Raw genomic sequence first — 15,723 nt, 5'->3', positions numbered from 1 at the left:
AGCAGGTCAAGTTTACGGTCATATTCCATACACGCCAGTGACTTACGACCTCATCATACCAACAAGAGGTCGCACCCTGTCTCCAAATCATGAAGTACTGATGCACATTTTACATTCTGTGCTTTTTTGGTAAAATTTAATTTTAGTTCAAAAGTTTTTAGAGTAATGCAGTTTTTCACCAGTAAATTAAAAAAAAGATGAGAAAATAAACATCAAGATATGAAAGCCCTTTTTCTCCCCTACTAAAGAATATATGAAAGTTATAAAACTAATTTTTGGATTTAAATTGAACTTAATCAGATTTTAAACATGTATAAAAGTTAGGTCCCAGTGACCTACTTTTGCCAGAAGGGCAGCCACTAGATACCAGACTCAATAAACTGATGCAATACAGTACCCATTCAACTTAACCCAATTCAAATTTAATTAAATCACAGTGACCTGCTTCTACCATATAAGTATCTATGTAAGCAACAAAATTTTATCCTTTAAAACCATACAGCATGTAAAAACAATACACAAGTAAAAAGAAGATTATCAATGTGATTGAAATACAGATGTCAATGCTTTGCTAACAATGATCTGAAAATGCTCTGCTCTAATTTCTGTTGTATAAAAGACCTTCTGTGATCTTCAGGTTTGCCGTTAGAATGCACACCTTCAAAATTTTGGAGGCAGAAATCGTTGGCTAATGTTATAATTACCAAAACTTAAAAAAGAACCAAGTGTTGTCAGAACCTTGTAAGCAAAGCATGATTGCACAATTCTCAAATTAACAGAAGTATTTTATATCAGATTCATTTTAGATCTTGCCACTTTATCTATGATGGCAAAGGATTTGTACAAAAAGAAACTAAGTTGGTAGAAGAATAACACCCCTCATTAACAAACATACGTTTTTTAAATGCCAAGACAGCATGAACAAAAACAAAATTTCATCCAAAAATTAATTTTTAAGTTCTCTTACCCCTTGTTTTAATGAGATTTAAAATTGAGAAAGTTGTTAGTATGATATATTTGTTGAAATTCTGACTATTGCAAAATTCTAGTGTTCAGTATAGCAGATGGAATTTGAAAGAATGGTTTCGCATAAAGGATCAACCAATCTTTCTTATAGTAATACAGTATTCAGGATATTATATTTATATCTTTGAAGAAAAAAAAAATCTAAAAAAAATTTACAAGCTTAGATAGTACAACTTGTCATAATTTGAAGAAAAAAATGCTGTGTATAAAAAGGATAATATAAAAACAAATTTAAATACAATTTGATTCCCTGAGATAAAAATGTATACTGAAAATATCAAAACAAACTTTATCAAAATTAAAAAATATATATAAATCCTTCTATATACTAGGTCATCAGTATTTATACTGATAAAATCTCTTAAATGATTAATCATTCAAATTTAGTGATCAGTGTGGGAGAAATATTGAGAAGCCTTGATCTGATCACAAAATGGTGGTCTCTCCTTGTTAGCAGGTTTCCTAGCTGCACGCCTTGGAGCAGTTCTTCTGGTATCACAGGCTTGCTTTGGTACAATCTTGGATTTATCTATTAACTGAGATCCTTTTACAATATCAGGGAGCTTGAGAACATCAGCTTGTGTACCTTCATCTTTCCTTGTTAGTACATGTACTGGCTTATTCTTGTATATAACCTAGGGAAAAAATGGTAAAAAGTTAATGTGATTATAATTAGAAGTTTGCTTATAAGATGTCACCTACAATTCATCGTAATTTTTTTCAATAGATTTTTCATTTTCTAATATGACATTTCAGAGGGGAATATGAAGATTTTTTAATGATGTGTAAGATAGTCTCAACTATCAAATATAGGGGTATAAGCGGTATAAACAGTGGAATAATATTTTGTATCTTACCTGTCTGACAGTCCTCTTATCTACCTTATTGTCCCTTTTATTAATGGCATTAGTCAACATTACTTTATATCTTACCTGTCTGACAGTCCTCTAATCAGGTGATATTACCTTAGTGTCCCTTTTATTAATGGCATTAGTCAACATTACTTTATATCTTACCTGTCTGACTGTCTGACAGTCCTCTAATCAGGTGATATTACCTTAGTGTCCCTTTTATTAATGGCATTAGTCAACATTACTTTATTTCTTACCTGTCTGACAGTCCTTTAATCAGGTGATATTACCTTAGTGTCCCTTTTATTAATGGCATTAGTCAACATTACTTTATATCTTACCTGTCTGACAGTCCTCTTATCAGGCTGGTTTCTTGGACCAGTTTTATTTGGATGAATTTTTCTGTTATCTCTAACAGAAGGAGCTGGTCTCACAAACTCATGATTCTGCATGATAGGTGTACTGTTAGACAGTTTTGGTTCTGGAGCCTTCATTCTCCTCTTGGTACCAGTGTTGAAATCACTGAAGTTTTCCTTTGCTAAAGAATTTATATTTACACCTTTTCTTGGTGCTTTAGGTGCATTGTTCAATGGTGGCAAAACTTTGCGCTCACCAAGTTTTGATAGATCAAGAGGAGGAACTACAGGCTTTTCCTTCTTAGATTTAGGCACGTCCAGCTTTGAAATAATGAGGGAGAGCTCAGCTTCCAAAATAGCAATGCGTCTTCTTGTGCTTCTCTCCTTCTGATCCAATTTATTATATGCAATGTTCAGATGTTCAACCTCTTTGCTCTTGCGCTTGTTCTGCCCACTGCAACTTCTTCTAGCCAGAGTCAGCTGTTTCTGAATGTAGTACTTCTCGTCTCTGAGAATTTTGTGCTCATTCTTGATTTTATTTAGAAGGTATTGGTTCATTTCCTCATGTGCTTTCAAGCTATCAATGTCATTCTCAATGTTAGCCAGGAGGAAGTTAGCATTACTCAGTTCCTTATGGAGTTTACCAATATCAGCATCTTCATGTTTATACTTCTTCAAGTTATCCAGTAATCTATTAAATAAAATTAGTTATAATCAAATGAAGATAATTGAGAAAAATAAAACAGTATTTCTAATGCAATTTGTTTTTGATTACTTTTTTTAAATGAAAAACATTATAATTTACATAGGTAATTTTCACGATTTACCCGTCAGTAAATTAGGGAAGCTACTATTTTTTAAATTTCTGAGATATCTTCAATAAAAAAACAAAATCATTTCATTTCTCACCTGAAAATCATGTGTTTGTGTGAAATTTTAATTGATTCAGAGACATACTGAAAAGTCTTAAGCTTCCAGTTACATAATAAGTTTGAAGTCTGGAGTGTTACATTAATGTCAGCCTTTATTGTCAGAATGCTAAGGAGCTAAAATTATTGGGAAAATCTAAATGAGGCAAATATATTTGTTTCCACTCCATCCCCCCCCCCCCCCCCCCCCCCCCCCCCCCCCCCCAAATCTGGGTTTAACAATCATTTCCACACAAAAAAATGAAATTATTTTTATTGCTGAAAATAATTGCTTCTTGAAAAGTGCTTGAAAGGAAAAGGATTGATAATCTAAATAAATACACTCAAATTGAGCACAATCAACTGATAAGTGGCCTTGACTGGACAAGTCAAACCATTCATGTGACCATGCTATGACATCCAGCATGTCCAGTTTAAAGAACTAGAGGCTCTAAAGAGCCTGTGTCACTCACCTTGGCATATGTGAATTAAACAAAGGAAGCAGACAGTTCATGACAAAATTGTGTTTAGGTGATTGTGATGTGTTTGTACATCTTCTTTTACTGAACATTCTTGCTGCTTACAATTATCTATCTATAATGAACTTGTCCGTGTAGTTTCAGTGGAAAATGTTAGTAAAAATTTACAAATTTTATGAAAATTGTTAAAAATTGATTATAAAGGACAATAACTTCTTAGGGGGTCAATTGACCATTTTGGTCATTTTGACTTATTTTTGAGTCTTAAATTGCTGTACATTATTGCTGTTTACAGTTTATCTCTATCTATAATAATATTCAAGATAATAACCCAAAACAGCAAAATTTCCTTTAAATTACCAATTTAGGGGCAGCAACCTAACAACAAATTGTCTAATTCATCTAAAAACTTCAGGGCAGATAGATCTTGACCAGATAAACAATTCGACCCCTTGTCAGATTTGCTCTGGTTTTGGAGTTATAAGCCAAAAACTTCATTTTACCCCTATGTTTTATTTTTAGCTGTAGCGGCCATCTTGGTTGGTTTGCCCGGTCACAAAACACAATTTTTAAACTAGATAGCCTAATAATGATTCTGGCTATGTTTGGTAAAATTTGGCCCAGTAGTTTCAGAGGAGAAGATTTTTGTAAAAGTTAACTAAGATTTACGAAAAATGGATAAAAATTGACTATAAAGGGCAATATCTCCTAAAGGGATCAACTGACCATTTTGGTCCTGTTGACTTATTTGTAAATCTTACTTTGCTGAACATTTTTGCTGTTTACAGTTTATCTCTATCCATAATAATATTCAAGATAATATTCAAAAACAGCAAAATTTCCTTAAAATTACCAATTCAGGGGCAGCAACCCAACCGGTACGTCTAAACACCACCTAGGCCGCCTTGGTGCATTAAGCTCCAGGAAGTGCAATAAGCCCATGATTGACCAGTCAAATAAGCACCAAGGTCATTCAGTACGATACAGATTTGAAGAAAGAGCATATATTTAAATTTTAGTATAAATATATCCAAAAATAAAAGAGTTATTAACATTTTACATGGCACGCGCCGATTTTGTGTAATGTGTCCAGTTGTCATATTGTTGATTGAATCCAATGAAGCTTGACGAATTTAAAAATACTGCACTAAGGACATGAAGCAAAGGTTAAATATGCACCAAGTTCATTAGTTAAGATAAATCATTATATTAAAAAACATATGTTAAAAGTTCGTTCGATGATAAAACGAGATTTAAAAGTTATTAACATTTTTAACGTGACACGCCCTCTACTTGTGTAATGCATGTCTGATCACCTTGTTGATTGATCCAATCAATTCTGAGGGATTATCTTTGAACTAGAGAAGTATTTTCTTTGTTCCTAATTAGTAATGATAAAAGTTCTTTTTTTTGTGATGCTTTGTGAGAATTTTTTTTTTGGAAAAAAGTTTGTTTGCACTTTTGGAAATAAAAGATTTGCGGAAATTATAGTATTTAACAATAGAAATTGGCTTTTACTCGAAGCGGAGTATATTGTAGTCTATTTCTTTCCTTTATTCTTCCCCATTTAGTGTTTTTATAATTGCATGAATAGACGCAAATTAATACAGACTTATTTCAAATATAAGAGTTAAAATGTGGCGTCCTTGTTGTTCAATGCAACCCATTTTCGACAAGTATGATAGACCACTTGAAATTCTGCAAGAGGTAATTATTAAGTTTATATTTCATATAAATAGATAGTTAAGATTGCCAAAAAGACAACTATCCGCCACTGTTCAGAGATGGAATGACGAAGATAAAAGCAAACAAAGGTCGCGCAATACAACCTTAAATGATAATTATAGAGTGATTTCTATAGTCTTTCATAATTCTTTATAGGATGGCACTTGTATTTTAATTTACAAAATTGCTGTTTTATTCAATGTTTTTATTAAAATGTTTATATTTCAAGTGTTCAGACTTTAATAAAATATTGAATCTGAATCTGACCCTTTTTAGAGAGATATTTTCATAAAATGCTCTAGGTACTTTTTGTATATGTATGTTAAGGTCAAGAATCAGTAAATGACCAGTCCATAGATTTTTTTCGAATTAAGAACTCAATTACATATTGAAAACATATATCAGAAAATGAAAAAAAAAATGTAACTTCGTTTTCAAGAAAAAGCCATTTTTAAAATCATCCGATAGGGTGCTAAATTTCATTGAATATATAGAGAAAATCAATATTTTTCTTCAACATTTCCGGTTTCCTGAATAAATAAATCACCAGAACCTCTCCATAGAATTTAAAAAAAGGGTTTTCCTCTTCCCATATTCATTGGTCCGTATATTATTATATATACATGGTATACTTACCTTACTTATATTTTAACAGAATTAGATATTGATCCAGAAATAATAACAACTGTACAAAATACAGGTACAGCATTACATAACATAAAATTGCAATGTCTTTTTCAATAATCTATAAAAAAAAAAGATCAAGGACCTAAATGAAAATAATTAATTTTTCATATACAAAAATATTAAGATAAACTTGAAACAAGAATTTTACCTTAAACATATTCTAGAGATCAGAGATATTGACAATTCTGTAATGAGATAGAGGACGAAAGACACTTCTTTCTTAACTGCCATATTCGGAGTGGAAAGATACTTCTAAAGATGACATGCTTAAACTTAAATAATACTAAACCCCACAAATTTATATGGCAATAACATTATTTCATTTGATTTGATTTGATTATTTCTGCACTGGGAAGGATCTTATTCAATGAATTTATGAAAATAGTCGTTTATTGTGCACTCTCAAATTACGATGAAGTATTGATTAAAAGCAAATATAAGTATCATAAAGTCAAAATTACCTATCAAAAAAAGAAAAAAATACAACGTTTTGTTTTAAATCCTACAAAAACAAAATACCCGCATAAACAAAATATATAACACGACAAACAAGAAGGTGTTATTATATATATAATACTGTAATAATATATAATAAGCCGTGTTATTGTAATGTTTCTTTATTTCTTCATGGATCACTGATTTTATTACCTGGTTAATTACTGGCACGTGCCGTCGGACAAAACCTTTGATGACAGAAAAAATCAAATTACGACTTAACTACAATTTTTGATGACTAAAAAATTCAGATACATTATCTTCATGAAAAACTACGTCTGATGGTATGTTTATTTTATCCATAGCACCATTCCATCATGGGCTTAGTGCAGTTTTATGAGCTTAGTGCACCAAGGCGGCCTAGGTGGTGTTTAGACGCTCCCCAACCCAACAAAGGGTTGTCCCATTGATCTTAAAATTTAAGGGCAGATAGATCTTGACCAGATTAACAATTTTGCCCCTGTCAGATTTGCTCTAAATGCTTTGGTTTTTGAGTTATAAGCCAAAAACTGCATTTTACCCCTATGTTCTATTTTTAGCCATGGCGGCCATCTTGGTTGGTTAACCGGGTCAAAAAACACAAATTTTAAACTAGATACATCAATGATGATTGTGGCCAAGTTTGGTTAAATTTGGCCCAGTAGTTTCAGAGGAGAAGAGTTTTGTAAAAGTTAACGCCGGACGCCAAGTGATGAGAAAAGCCTGGTGAGCTAAAAAATAATAGAATGCCTTCCTGGTCTTTTAACAAAGGGGAGACCAGTAGAGGGGAAACAAACATTGTTTTAAATGTGGTTTGATGATAATTGTTAAGATTGATACCTTTTAATTTTCAGACATACCATTACCTTCTCCTTAACACAAGAAATATTTAGAGGAGGATTTTTTTGGCAAACCTCAGTACTTACTCTTTATCCTTCTTCTTGAGGATGTCATGTGCATCAATGGCATGTGTAGTTGTATCAATTTCGATTGCTCCAGGAGTAGAAAATGCAGTTCCTGATACAAACATCTCTGTAAAAAACAACATTTTTCAAAGAATGAAAGAAATTGTAAGGTAAAGTATTCAGATTCAGATTTTCCTTCAAGTGTTGTGAACTGTATTCTGTAAATTTATTCACAAAAAAACTTTGAAAAGATGATGAAATTAATATGCATCTTGAGATAATTTCTTCTACAAGTGCAGTGTTACTGTGTAAGAATGAAAGAAATGGCTAAGTAAATTATTTAGATTTTCATTTTGCTTCTACAAGTGCAGTGTACTTTAAATTTATTCACCAAATAAATGAAATAACATCACTGGTCATCTAAAATTTAAAAACAAAAGTATACATTAAAAAAATCAGACAATAGGTTTAAAAAAGCAAGTGTAACGTACATCCAGAGATGAATCGAAATTTGAAACAAATTGGTTATTATAAGAAAAAAGATGTGGTATGATTACCAATTAGACAATTCTCCACAAGGGACCACAAATTTAAAGACACTGAAATTAACAACTATAGGTCACCATACGGCCTTCAACAATGAGCAATGTAATGCTCTGTTTTTAGTCATGATCATGATTATTGTTTAAATAATAAAAAAACAACCAAATGATATGAAAATCATAATTAACTGACAATAATAAAAGAATAATTCTTTCAACATGATGTATCAGTTATTTTATTTTCAACTGAATTATTTAAGATTTTCATTTAAATTTGAAAAATATTCCTTTTTTAAAGCAGCCATTTTGTTTTGGTCAACTATAATATTCACGTATGCAACATGTGAGCAGCTGTTCATATGAGCAATCTAATAAATTTGCACATGTGAAACAAAAGCTCATATGAGCAGTTGCACGTGAGGTTTTTAACATGCAAATTAGGTTAGTTTCATATGTGCAATTTTTTTGCTCACAAAATGCTTAACTTATTTGCATGTTCAAAAACTCGTGTGCAATCATGTTAGTTTCTAACGTGAGCATCTTATGTGCAACTTATGTGCAACATGTTAGCACTTTTTGGTAAGGGAAAGCAACTATAAATGACACAGAAACAAACACTACCAATTGAAAATTGTGCAGTGCATAAATAAAATTAAGATAGAGGTAGCAGAAAGTGAGAACAAACTGAATAAGGTTAATTAAAATGATAGATAATAAAGACAGACATGCAACATCAAATAGAAAACATCTAAAATACCTTACATTGTACACTGAATAATCTCCCCTTTGCTGGAATTGTACAAATATTGAAAACATCATAAACAGAAAATTTTGTCTTTAATATAATTGTATATATATTACTGATATGTTTTTATCTTATTCATATAGTTTTGTTTTTAAATGCTATTTCAAAGCCTAAACCGAGAACATGATAAAAAGTCTTTTACATAATAATACAATATTATCTCCCCTTTGTGGCTGATATTTCTGAAAATCTTTATGCATTATTTAAAAATCCATTATACATAATTGAAACACACAAATAATTCTAAATCTCTTTTTCTTTTTTTTTGTATTAAGGTTGGCAGCATAATGAGAAAAACAGCGGCTCTGTACTATATCTGTAGTAACTTAATTACTCTGATGTATAATATAAGTCAGACATGTATTTCAAGTTAATATTGTCCAAATTACCTGGTTTATACTTTACAAACAAGGCTTTCACAAAGTCTCTGTATTCTTCTTCATTTGCTGTAAAAAAATAAATGAATTCTTTTACTGGATGCTTAGTCTTAGAAATATTGGTTGACTACCTCAGATTTATAAAACTTGAAAATATATGTTGTAATATTTTTTTGGGGGGGTATAAACCTACACAGCTGACATGAACACTAGTGTTTTATAATCTATACTTTATCTCACGGTATAAATATGGCATCATATATTATATTGTTTCATGTGTGTCTATATAAGTGAATCATCTAGCATGTTTGGGGGGCCTCAGTGGCCAAGTGGTCCATTTGTAACGTGTAACCGGGCAGGGATGTTTAGATATTTTTATCCTCGGGTTCGTACCAGTTTCCTGGATTTGAAAAGCAATTAAAAAGTTCTAAAATCAATAAAAAGTTTACACTATCACTATCAAATATGAAACAAATACTATACGACATAAAACAAGTTTCAACATCTATCAACCTAACCTGAACTTGTTGAATTAAAACTGTATAAAACCCTTTCTGTCCGATACTGTTTAAAACCAACTGTTTGAAACTATAGTCTGGAACCTAAATGTATAGAACTGGTTTGAAACCTAAATGTATAAAACTGGTCTGGAACCTAAATGTATAGAACTGGTTTGAAACCTAAATGTATAAAACTGGTCTGGAACCTAAATGTATGAAACTGGTCAGACGGTTTGGAACTATTGTCTGAAACCTAAATGTTTGAAACTGGTCAGACGGTTTAAAACTATTGTCTGAAACCTAAATGTTTGGAACCTGTCTGGAACCTAAATGTTTGAAACGGGTCAGACGGTTTGGAACTATTGTCTGAAACCTAAATGTTTGGAACCTGTCTGGAACCTAAATGTATCAAACTAGGCTGAAACCTAAAAGGTATAAAACTTTATTTAATAAACATGTCTATAACTGTCTGAACAACAGGGCAGCACCAAGGCATGGTATGTCAGCAAACACCCACTGCAATAGTGAGAATGTGAGACGCAAAACCTTAGCACCAGCCCTGTTTGGACAATCTGTACCGAACCAACAGTCTCAGCCCTTTCTATATTCTTTCCGCAGGTTCCAAGCACTTCACTTTACTTAAACTAAACCGTCTGCCTGCTATTCACTACTTTTTTTCCAACCTATCCGATGTTAACTGTCTGCTGTCTTCGGTACAAATGACGATTTGAACTGAATGGCTACCCACTATTTATACTTCTAACGCTGACCTCGAAGAGAGCACCCTAGCAACAACTGTACAGGTAAAGCGTCTGATAGCAACCAAGGATAAAGGGATGATTTTAGATACAGTTTTCAACGATAAACGGATGATATGGGAAACTAATAGAGATATCGGAAAACATATAACTGTAGAATTATTATAACCTTCTTACACATTGTTAAACTGCAAATTCCTAACACAAGTAGTAATCACTAGCCAGTCAAAACTGAGGTTGTGAGTTTGAACACCACTTGTGTGGGAGCACTCGACTCTAATCTTAATTAACTAGGATTGTCAGTTTTCCTAAAGAAGGTCAGTGGTGTTCTCCAGGCACTCTGGCTTCCTCCATCAATAAAAGCTGTGGTCACAAAATAGCCCAAAAGCAGTGCTTAAAAGTGGCTTTAAGACACCCAAAATCTACTGTGAAAGTACTTTTATTCGTGGGGTACCAATTTTCGTGGATGACCTTATCCACGAATTTAACTGTCCAACGAAATAAAATATGTAACTGTTTTCTTTAGGTGACATGTGTATGGCCTAAATAACACCTTCAATGGTCTATAATCTGTTGCTCACTTTATTATGGGTCAATTAGTTTTATCACTACGATTTACACGGATCAATGTTTACTTTGCAATTTCCTAAATCCTGTAAATCCAGACTGTTTGTAGCCTGGCTTTAATTTTTCTTTTTTTTAGAAAAGAAAAATCCACGAATTTAAAAATCCACGAACATGTAAATTTTCCTCAAACCACGAAAATTAATACCCACGAATTAAAGTACTTTCACAGTAATCAATAGAGCATGTTTAAATTGTTGAAAAAAATACTTTTCATCATATTTAAACTCATATAAAAAAGTTACTGTTCTTCATAAATAATTATGCATACCTTTAGATTCTGAATAACTCATCTTCTGATTCCTTGGTGTATGTTGTCCATGGATAATCAGATATTCTATATCTGAAATTTAAGTTTTGTAATTTTTTAGATATGGTAGAGAGTTTTAATAAGCATTTCTCAAAATAGATGAATGAATGTAACAGTCTGTTTATGACGTCTTTAAACTAAATCCATTAGATGTTGGATGTGTAAGGATCGATACTTTAGTCTTAGATGTTTGATTTTGTTTTATTAGTTGCAAGTGACTTTGAACTAGCCGTCAGAAACATTTGTACTTTGTGTCTTTTAGTATTGGGATGTACAAGTACCCAGCCACATCCACTTGTTTTAGTAGTATTTGTATAGTTTGTTCTTATCTTTTACTGTTACACCACAGCTGTCATGGGTTAGGGGAGGATTGGGATCCCCCTCACATGTTTAACCCTGGCATGTATGTATGTGCCTGTCCAAACCCAGGTGCCTGTAATTCAGTGGTTGTCATTTGTTTATGTGTTACATAATTGTTTTTCGTTAATTTTTTGTACATAAATTAGGCTGTCTGTTTTCTCCTTTGAATTGTTTTACATAGTCATTTGGGGGCCTTTTATAGCTGACTATGCAGTATGGGCTTTGCTTATTGTTGAAGGCCGATTAGTGTTCTATAGTTGTTAATTTCTGTGTCATATGGTCTCTTGTGGAGAGTTGTTTCATTTGCAATCATACCAAATCTTCACTTTGATATTGACCTTTGTCTGTTTAAGCCTTAGAAGTTATCAGAGGTTAAAAGATGAAGAAAGCAGGTTCAGAAGACAATGTAAATAAAACATTTCTTCTTTAGCTGTAAAATACTTTGTTTGATAAACTATTTCAGTATTTGATGGCAATGAAGGATAACTATAATCACAAGATTTCCAGAAATCTTTGGACAGTACAGCATACATAACTTCCAAAAAATGAATCTTCCAAAAAAAAAAACCCAAAGTAGACATAGAAATGAAAAAGAGCTCTGCCATGAGTTCATGATACCATCTCTTTTTAACAAGTAATTTCTACACATCAACTCCTCAATGTCAGAAAATCATAAGAAGATAAAGCGTGCTTATTTTAATACATACATGTGTTAACCATTCACCAAAGTTCTTTGAAAACCTATCAAAGCATTTCAGAGTTATTGTCAGAAAACTGGGAAAAAAAACGTTTTTTTCTAATAAAATTACATAACTTTCAAATGTAAAATCTAAAACTTATATAAAAAGCAAAAGGAAGTCACATGGTGATGACAGACAGACAGACCAATAAAATTATATATGTACCAGAATAAGTCCTGTAAGTGGGCATATAAAAACATCAAAAACATAGTCCAGATAGCACAACATGGGGTTACATATAATATTATTTACGTACAAATTTTACACTTATTAAGCTAGCAAGACCATAAGTGACCCAAGAGTAAAAGTGGGTCTCATTTAGGTCTATAAAGCATGATTCGGAATTGGCCGATTTTATAAAATGTGACATGTGAAAGTCAAATAATTAAGTGTGAACAGATGCCTATCTGCACTCATTTTCTATGTTCAGTGGACCAAGAAAATGGGGGAAAATCTGTAATTTGGCATTAAGATTAGACAGGTCAAATCATCGGAAACATGTGTATAATGTTTGAAGTTGATTGAACTACATCTTCATCAAGAATTACCTCGTCCAAAAACTTTAATCTGAGCCGGACAGACCAGAAAACATAATGCCCATAAATGGAACATAAAAAGTTGCCAGAATATCACGATCACCAAATATGGCAATAGACCAGAACATTGTCATCACTAAAGAGTGAAGAGGTAACCTAACCATCACCTTCTCCAAATATGGAAAAAAATGACTAGGGCATCACCATCACTTAAGAAAGACGAGGTGACTCAACCATCACCATCACCAAAGATGGAAAATCAACCATCACCATCTCCAAATATGGAAAAATGACTAGGGCGTCACCATCACTTAAGATGGACGAGGTGACTCAACCATCACCATCACCAAAGATGGAAAATCAACCATCACCATCTCCAAATATGGAAAAAATTACTAGGGCATCACCATTACTAAAGGTTGAAGAGGTGACTCAACCATCACCATCACCAAAGATGGAAAAAATGACTAGGGCATCACCATCACTTAAGATTGAAGAGGTGACTCAACCATCACCATAGATGGAAAATCAACCATCACCAAATATGGAAAAAATGACTAGGGCATCACCATCACCAAAGATGGATAAAATAACAAGGGCATTACCATCACTTAAAATTGAAGAGGTGACTCAACCATAACCATCACCAAAAATGGTTAAAATGACTAGGGCATCACCATCACTTAAGATTGAAGCGGTGACTCAACCATCACCATCTCCAAATATGGAAAAAATGACTAGGGCATCACCATCACCAAAGATTCTGATTGATGAGGCGACTCAACCATCACCATCACAAAAGATGGAAAATCAACCATCACCATCACTAAATATGGAAAAAATTACTAGGGCATCACCATCACTAAAGGTTGAAGAGGTGACTCAACCATCACCATCACCAAAAATGGAAAAAATGACTAGGGCATCACCATCACTTAAGATTGAAGAGGTGACTCAACCATCACCATCACCAAAGATGGAAAATCAACCATCACCAAATATTGAAAAAATGACTAGGGCATCACCATCACCAAAGATGGAAAAAATAACAAGGGCATTACCATCACTTAAGATTAGAGAGGTGACTCAACCATAACCATCACCAAAAATGGTAAAAATGACTAGGGCATCACCATCACTTAAGATTGAAGAGGTGACTCAACCATCACCAACACCAAAGATGGAAACAATTACTAGGGCATCACCATCACTTAAGATTGAAGAGGCGACTCAACCATTACCATCTCCAAATATGGAAAAAATGACTAGGGCATCACCATCACCAAAGATTCTGATTGATGAGGTGACTCAACCATCACCATCTCCAAATATGGAAAAAATGACTCAGGCATCACCATCACTAAAGGTTGAAGAGGTGATTCAACCATCACCAAATATGAGAGAAATGACTAGGGCATCACCATCACAAAAGATTGAAGAGGTGACTCAACCATCACCATAACCAAATATGGAAAAAATTACTAGGGCATCACCATCACTAAAAGTTGAAGAGGTGACTCAACCATCACCATCACCAAAGATGGAAAAAATGACTAGGGCATCACCATCACTAAAGGTTGAAGAGGTGACCCAACCATCACAATCACCAAAGATAGAAAAAATGACTAGGGCATGACCATCACTTAAGACTCAACAATCACCATCACCAAATATGGAAAAAAGACTAGGGCATCACCATCACTAAAGGTTGAAGAGGTGACTCAACCATCACCATCACAAAAGATGCAAAAATGACTAGGGCATCACCATCACTAAAGGTTGAAGAGGTGACTCAACCATCACCATCACCAAAGATGGAAAAAATTACTAGGGCATCACCATCACTAAAGGTTGAAGAGGTGATTCAACCATCACCATCACCAAAGATGGAAAAAATGCCTAGGACATCACCATCACTTTAGATTGAAGAGGTGACTCAACCATCACAATTACCAAAGATAAAATTACTAGGACATCACCATCACCAAAGATGGAAGAAGTGACTAGAGCTAAACCATCACCAAAGTTAAAAGAAGTGACCAGAGCATCAACATCACCAAAGATGAAGAGATTGCTTAATCATCATCAACACCATAGGTTGACAAGTTGACCAGAGAATCTCGAATACCAAAAATAGAAAATGTTACCAGATCATCAACATCACCAACAATAAAAAAATGTCTAGACAATCACCATCACCAAATATGAAAGAGTTGACCAGATCATCATAATGAATCAACAAAGATGGAAGAGATAGCTGGTGCATCTCCAACACCAAGGATGACAAAGGTGTAGGGACATACCTTGTGTTGATATAACTTCACTCCTTAGTCTGTGTAGCCACAAATGTACCTTGTGTCAGTGTAACTTTACTGGTTAGTCTGTGTAGCCACATACAAATGTACCTTGTGTCAGTGTAACTTTACTGCTTAGTCTGTGTAGCCACATACAAATGTACCTTGTGTCAGTGTAACTTTACTGGTTAGCCTGTGTATCCACATACAAATGTACCTTGTGTCAGTGTAACTTTACTGGTTAGTTTGTGTAGCCACATACAAATGTACCTTGTGTCAGTGTAACTTTACTGGTTAGTCTGTGTAGCCACATACAAATGTACCTTGTGTCAGTGTAACTTTGCTGGTTAGTTTGTGTAGCCACATACAAATGTACCTTGTGTCAGTGTAACTTTACTGGTTAGCCTGTGTATCCACATACAAATGTACCTTTTGTCAGTGTAACTTTACTGGTTAGTCTGTGTAG

General features: G+C 33.5%; 3 protein-coding genes across 5 annotated transcripts; 2 read left to right on the top strand and 1 right to left on the bottom strand.

Moving 5' to 3' along the window:
- Nucleotides 1-842: 842 nt before the first annotated feature.
- LOC134708511 (uncharacterized) lies at nucleotides 843-11,533 on the bottom strand. 3 transcript variants are annotated; one of them, XM_063569122.1, is made up of 6 exons: nucleotides 11,289-11,351; nucleotides 9,148-9,204; nucleotides 8,711-8,742; nucleotides 7,433-7,538; nucleotides 2,219-2,924; nucleotides 843-1,661 (listed from the first exon to the last, which is right to left on the bottom strand). In XM_063569122.1, exons 4-6 carry the CDS (start codon nucleotides 7,534-7,536, stop codon nucleotides 1,410-1,412), a joined length of 1,062 nt encoding a protein of 353 aa, XP_063425192.1. In that variant the 5' UTR covers nucleotides 7,537-7,538; nucleotides 8,711-8,742; nucleotides 9,148-9,204; nucleotides 11,289-11,351; the 3' UTR covers nucleotides 843-1,409. The 3 variants fall into 3 exon arrangements, with proteins under 3 accessions (XP_063425192.1, XP_063425191.1, XP_063425189.1); XM_063569121.1 differs by having other exon boundaries at nucleotides 8,716-8,742; XM_063569119.1 differs by lacking the exon at nucleotides 8,711-8,742 and having other exon boundaries at nucleotides 11,289-11,533.
- Nucleotides 11,534-13,624: 2,091 nt separating this feature from the next.
- Nucleotides 13,625-14,059, top strand: LOC134706147 (protein TsetseEP-like). The gene has a single exon (XM_063564854.1). The coding sequence runs from the start codon at nucleotides 13,625-13,627 to the stop codon at nucleotides 14,057-14,059; it is 435 nt and encodes a 144-aa protein (XP_063420924.1).
- Nucleotides 14,060-14,080: 21 nt separating this feature from the next.
- LOC134706146 (KH domain-containing protein 3-like) lies at nucleotides 14,081-14,425 on the top strand. The gene has a single exon (XM_063564853.1). It carries the CDS (start codon nucleotides 14,081-14,083, stop codon nucleotides 14,423-14,425), a length of 345 nt encoding a protein of 114 aa, XP_063420923.1.
- The last annotated feature ends 1,298 nt before the right edge of the window (nucleotides 14,426-15,723 follow it).

The sequence above is a fragment of the Mytilus trossulus genome, chromosome 2 (assembly GCF_036588685.1).
Source record: "Mytilus trossulus isolate FHL-02 chromosome 2, PNRI_Mtr1.1.1.hap1, whole genome shotgun sequence".
Lineage (NCBI taxonomy): Eukaryota > Metazoa > Mollusca > Bivalvia > Mytilida > Mytilidae > Mytilus > Mytilus trossulus.
The sequence above is the reverse complement of the archived record's forward strand: the minus strand, read 5'-3'. Positions and strand labels throughout refer to the sequence as shown.